The 6,829-nt window shown below is 41.5% G+C and overlaps 1 protein-coding gene across 1 annotated transcript in view; it reads left to right on the forward strand.

Moving 5' to 3' along the window:
• The window catches only part of OTUD7A (OTU deubiquitinase 7A), a 313,826-nt gene that overhangs the window by 280,486 nt on the left and 26,511 nt on the right, over window positions 1–6,829 (forward strand). The window contains exons 10-11 of the mRNA XM_045285688.1: window positions 4,724–4,851; window positions 6,636–6,785. Coding sequence (XP_045141623.1) covers window positions 4,724–4,851; window positions 6,636–6,785 — 278 coding nt within the window. The remainder of the gene's footprint in view (window positions 1–4,723; window positions 4,852–6,635; window positions 6,786–6,829) is intronic.

Here is a 6,829-nt window from a genome sequence, read left to right on the forward strand (position 1 = left end):
GCATTAAGTAAATCTGCTGCACCAGACTTTCTTAGGGCATTGAAAAGCAAGGATGTTACTTTGAGGACTGAGGTGCACCTGACCCAAGCCCCGGTATTTTTTTCCTTAACAATTTAATTTGTATATAATTCACATATCATACAATTCAATAGTCCGATCACATTTAAAAGAGTTGTACAATTATCACTACAATCAGTTTTAGAAAATTCTCTTCATTCTTGTACTCATCGGTATTAGCAACCCATTTCCAACCACTCCCGCCATACCTCCAAGGTTACTGTTACTGCCCGTAGATATACCTATCCTGGATTTCATATACAGAAAAACAGCTAAAATACAAAAAACTAACAAAATGACAAAGTGAAACAAATTAAAACCTCACTAAAAAAAATCAGAAAATGTTAAAAACTAGAACAAATTTAAATGTATCATAAAGAAGTTAAAATGATAGTGTTCTATATTTTAATCTAACTGCATCTGCAACAATCCATTTTCCAATGCCCTCTGTATGTTAACATGCTATTCACATCCTTGGTTGATGTTAACAGGGTATTCCCCAGGGGTTTATCCATGTGTATTTCCTTTCCTTTTTTTTAAAAACTGGAACAGCTTTAAAATGGGCCTAAGGGAAATCAAATGATAAGATATTACATTTTGACCTAACTACATCTGCCATAATCACCTTTAAAAGGCTCTCTGCCTGATAACAGGACTATTCACATCCCTTAACTACGGTCGTGGAATCAGAGGCTAAATCCATATGTGGACCCTGCAAATGGATTTTGGCCTTCCACTGTCATTCATAACCTTCTAGAAACCAGGTATTCATAATTTAATCTCTGATGCCATTCCTTTCTTTAGATTTGGATTATATCGTTTACGATCTTTGGATCACATAGGCTGGTGACCTTCTTCCATGGGGCCTTAGTTGACACTTCACTTTGATCAAGCCATGATAAGTTCACATGCCTTATATGCATGAGAAAGTTGAACATTAAATAAATAATGTGGCTAGGTGCCATTGAGTTGACTCCGACCCATAGCAACCCTATGCACGGAAGAACAAAACATTGCACTGTCTTGCGACATCTTCACAATTGTTCTTATTCCTGAGCTTGAGGACCGTCCTCTTCCTTAACCTCCTTCACTTTACCAAACTTGATGCCCTTTCCCAGGAAATGGTCTCTCCTGACAATATGTACAAAGTATGTAAGATGATGTCTTACCATCCTTGTCTCTAAGGAGTACTCTGGCCTTACTTCTTCTAATACAGATCAGTTTGTCCTTTTAGCAGTCCATGGTACTTTAAGTATTCTTATCCAGCATCACAATCAAATGCATCCATTTTTCTATGGTCTTCTTTATTCAGTATCCAACTTTTACATGCATATAATGCAATAAGAATACCATGGCTTGGGTCAGGTGCACCTTAGTCCTCGTAGAAATAACCTTGCTATTCAATACTCTACAAAGGACTCGTGTAGCAGATTTACCTATTGCAATATGTCTTTCAATCCCTTGACTGCTGTTTCCATAAGCATTAATTATGGATCCAAGCAGGACAAATCTTTGACAGCTTCAACCTTGTCTCCATTTATGTTAACTATTGGCCAGTTGTGAGTATTTTTGTCTTCCTTACATTGAATTTTAATTCTTACTGAAGGCCGACATCCTTGGTCTTCATCAACATGTGCCTCAATCCCTCCTCACTTTTAGAAAGCAAGGTTGTGTCATCTGCATACCACAGGTTATTAATAAGCCTTCCTCCAATCACGATGCTGCACTCTTCTTCATATAGTCTAGCTTCTCTCATGATTTGCTCAGCATATAAATTCAATAAGTATGATGAGAGAATACATCTCTGATGCACATTCCCAATTTTAAACCATTCCATATTACCTGGTTGTGGTTCTGAAATTGTCTCTTGATCCATACAAGTTTCCAGTCCCCATTCTTCACAAAGTTAAACACACTTTATTATGGTCTAGTCCACACAACCGAATGTCTTTGCATAGTTAATGAAACTCATGTAAACATATTTCTGGTATTCTCTGCTTTTAGCCAAGATCCATCTGACATCAGCAATGATATCCCTTGTTCCTTGTCCTCTTCTAAATCTGGCGTGAACTTCTTGCTGTTCTCTGTCAATGTGTTGCTGCAACCGCCGTCATATGATCTTAAGTAAAAATTTACATATGTGCGATATCAATCATATCATTTTATAGTTTGAGTATTCTATTGGATCACCCTTCTTTGGAATGGGCACAAATATGAATCTCTTCCAGTCAGTTGGCAAAGGAGCTGTCTCCTAGATTTCCCGGCATAGACAGTGAGTGCTTCCCATGCTTCTTCAGCTTGCTTAAACATTTCAATGGGCATTCCATCAATTCCTGAAGTCTTGTTTTTGGTATAGCTTTCAGTGAAGCTTAAGCTTTTTCCTTCAGTATCATTTGCTCTTGCTCATATGCTACCGCCTGAAATGGTAAAATGTTGACTTGAGCTCTCTTTGGTACAGTGACTCAGTGTACTCTTTCATCTTCTCTTGATGCTTCCTGCATCAGTCGATATTTTGCCTATAGGGTCTTTAAAAATTCAACTCAAGGCTTGAAAGTTTCTTGAGTTCTTTCAGTTACAAGTATACTGACTGTGTTCTTTCCTTTTGGTTTTCTTATTCTAGGTCCTGCACATTTCTTTATAATATTTGCTGCTTTCTTCTTTAGCTGCCCTTTGAAATTTTCTATTCATCCTTGACTTCATCCTTTCTTCCATTTGGTTTAGCTACTCTACAATTAAGAGCAAGTTTCAGAGTCTTTTCTGACATCCCCTTTGGTCTTTTCCCCCCTTTCTTGTCTTTTTAATCACCTTTTACTTTCTTCAAGCATGATGGTCTTGATGTCCGCCCACAGCTCATCAGATCTTCTGTCAGGTGTGCTCAACGTGTCAAATCTTTTATTGAGATGTTCTCAAAACTCAGGTGGAATAGACTCAAGGTCATATTTTGGCTCCTGTGGAGTTGTTTTAATTTTCTTCAGTTTTATATTGAACTTACATATGAGCAATTGATAGTCTGTTCCAAAATTGGTACTTGGCCTGGTTTTGCTGTTGATATTAAGCTTCTCCATCACCTTTTCCCACCAACGTAGTCAAATTGATTTCTGTGTATTCTGTTTGCAGAAGTCCATGAGTATAGTCGCTGTTTGTGTTGTAGAATAAAGGCATTTTCTATAAACAAATCATTGGTTTTGCAAAATTCTATCATGGGATCTCCAGCTCCATTTCTATCACGAAGTTCATATTTTCCAACTACACTTCCCTGTTTCCACCTTTTGCATTCCAATAACCTCCTGAATTCATTTTATGAAGCAAGCATAACCCTGATACTAGAACTAAGCAAAGACATCACCAGAATAGAAAATTAAAGGGGATGGGAAGAAAGGGGATAGAAGGAGAAGTCACAGGCCACAGAATAGATTGATGCTAACCTGGGTGAAAAGGAAGATAATATTCAAGAGGGAGATGTGAATAATCTAGTGGAATCAGGAGAAGACATTGGGAAGTTTGATGGAGATGCTGAATGTAAAGCTGTGAATGCATGATGTGCTCTGTAAACACTCACCTAATTCACAACAAAAATTTTGAAATAAATATAAACATGAAAAATAATAAATAGGAAAATATAGATAGGTTATATAATAACATCAGAACTCTCTTTGTGATCTTAAAACATTCCTAAGTTTGCATGCTTAGGTATAGAATCAATTTAAAAATTTGAATGGGAGCTGCATACGTGGGGCACTATTTCCCTAGACCACACAACCTGTCCCTTAAATAGGGCCACGTTGTACTAGCTCTGGCCCCTACCTGTCCCAGTCCTAACAAACTTCTCTACCTTAATTCTGAACATTCACAAGGTGCTCAGGACCCAGCTGAAATTACATCTGACTGTCTTGACTGAGCACTGAAAACTTGGTTGGACCAGAACATGCAATTGTTAACTCTGGCACTTTTGGTTCAACCTTCCCTTTCGGGTAGCCATGTCGCTTATGGACATCAAGGCCAACATCCTCTGCCCAGATGACTTAGATTTACGACAGAAATTCTTGGATCCTCCTTTTGCTAAACTCCAGTTACAAGTGGGGCCTTGTCTGGGAGAGCCTGCGTGGCCTAGCAGCAGCCAGAATAACGTTTCCTGTCTATTCATGAGCTGTGAGCCATCTCAGCTCGTGTCTCTTACTGTAGTCGGAGTCTTTCCATAGGCTCCTGAGATCTTATTGTAATGGACCCCATAAGGCTGTCATCTGTCCCCAGGTAATCCTAGTCTCTGATGGGAGAGGCTGGAGCACCAGATGCACATGGAAAATTGACACATAATCCTCCCCCCTCTTTGTCAGTACCCCCAGGGACCAACTGCTATGTTACTACCATTGTGGTAGGCTCTTCTGCTGTCTGAGAGACTTCATCTTAGAGGTGACCAGAAGCCATCACCTTCAAGTTTATGTCTACTGGAGGTACTTGGCTCTGAGTCGAGAGTGAGAAGCTGGGACTTGTACATTTGTCAATCAGTGCCTGGTATGAGAGGTGACCTCAGGTAGCAGTGCTTTCAGGGGACAAGAAATCTAAGATCCCAAAGGAAAGGTATCAGTCCCTGCAGAGAACATTCTCTACTTTCTCCATCTTCTATTCTTACAATGTTTTCTAACAGGCTTGCTTTAATTTTTCCTAGTGTGGACAACTCAGAAGATCCTGTCTACGAGAGTCTAGAAGAGTTTCATGTTTTTGTCCTGGCCCATATATTAAGAAGACCAATTGTTGTTGTGGCAGATACAATGCTAAGAGATTCAGGTGGGGAAGGTAAGTTCCTTACAGTTCCTTAGAGAAATGACCTAGAGTGTTTAGCATTACCTAAAGTGGAAACCGCATAAGGATTGAACTTCCAGAAGATCCAAAGGCATTACACTGCAACCTCAAAGCAAAAGATTATATTTTTCTGTCATTGTTGCTGCTTTATTTGATGTTTCTTTTTCCACCCTGGCATCAGAAGAGATCACTCTTGTCATATACCCCTTTATATAAACAGAAAATGGCTGCCTTAGTCACCCTCTGATACAGAAAATGGCTGCCTTAGCCAGGATTCTCTAAAAAAGAAAAAGAACCAGAACATATGAGTAGCTAGCTAGCTGGATGTTTCCTTCAAGAGTTTGGCTCACACAATTATAGGGACTGGCAAGTCCAATATTCATAGGTTAGGAAAAGAAAAGAGTTCAGAGGGAAATGAGAGTTCATCCAAAATGCCTATTTTAAAGTCTTGGGGCAGAACACACTGGAGGATATTGCCCTTTACAGCTGACTGACTCTTATTTCACTCGAATCCGCTATGGAAAGCTGCATTAGATTATTCCGTGGAACAGTACGTAGGTTAGTGTTTGGCCAAACCACTAGGAAAGCTAGTCAACTTCATATATATAATTAACCATCACAATGGCTATGAGAAATGTGGTCATGTTTGGTAAACTCAGCCCCCACCCCTCCTTCCCTCTCATGCGAGTGCATACAGCATGGCCAACGGCCAGCAGCCCACACTCTAATGGGCACTTCTGCTCAACCTCATACTGCGTGCTGCTCTAGTCCCCATACCTTCCCCTTTTCAGGGTGCCTGTTTTTAAAAGGGTATCTTGAAAGACAAAAATCATTAAATCAGTTAGAATAGTTGTGATAGAAAGAGTAAACTAAAGGAACCCTGGACAGAATGGCTGCCCACCCACTGCTCCAAGAGCCTAACTGTGCGTCTCATTGCCACGTGGTCCGTTCGGAGCCGCAGAGGACCTGTGGTACAGAGTGGGGCTGTCCCGGTGAGTTTCTGAGGCTGCAATTCTGGAAGGGAATAAAATGTCCCATCTTCCCTCTGTCGCAGCTGGTTGGTTCAAACAAATGATCTTGTGGGCAGCAGCCTAATGCAGAGCAATTCTTGGCATTTCTAAGCTTGCAGTTGCATCTTCCCAGTGTGTCTCCACATGATGTCTCTCTAGGCATATCCCTGGGTCTATTGATAACGCTGCACCTCTTTTGATAACTCAGAAGAGATGAGATTGGAGGCTTCATTAGCGTAACAGAAGAGCATTGCTATTTCCAATGGGATCACATCCTTAAGTACAGGACCCAGGACTGAAATACATATTTTGAGAAACACAATTTAGCACACAACTCTGGTTCTGCAGTACTGAGGCAATCACAGAGTACACCCCTCAACCCTACCCAATTTTCCCCAGAGTGTAGCTTGAAGGGGCACAGGAAGGAGCCAGGGGAACCCTACCCAGGTAGGGCCAGGGTCCTAAAGTATGCACAAAGCTTGAAGGTGCTATAGGCCTGACCCCACTGAGCCTGGACATCCTCATCACTTTGCAGGTCAACAATACCCAGATCTCACTGTGAAAATTGTTTAGAAAACAAAGTACCCACAGGAAAGCTCTTCTCTGTTGGGGTAAGAGGTGACGAATCCCCCTCCCTGCTCTGTGTTGGCTGTGGGGGAAGCCTTCCTGGACACACCATGCCTCAGAAGGGTGAGGGATGATTGGATGTTCCCTCCCAGCTCCAGCTCTCTAGTTCCTACCTGTCCTTGTTCTTGTTTCTGCCCTCAGCTTTTGCCCCAATCCCATTTGGAGGGATTTACCTGCCCTTGGAGGTTCTTCCCAACAGATGTCACTGCTCGCCTCTGGTCCTAGCCTATGATCAAGCTCACTTCTCTGCCCTCGTGTCCATGGAGCAGAGAGACCAGCAAAGAGAACAAGGTAGGCTGGGCACCAAACACCTGGCAGGGAGGGGGAGCTGGGGG

This window comes from Echinops telfairi, unplaced genomic scaffold (assembly GCF_000313985.2).
Source record: "Echinops telfairi isolate 266 unplaced genomic scaffold, ASM31398v2 ScPeMD7_7475;HRSCAF=8513, whole genome shotgun sequence".
In the NCBI taxonomy this organism is placed as follows: Eukaryota; Metazoa; Chordata; class Mammalia; order Afrosoricida; family Tenrecidae; genus Echinops; species Echinops telfairi.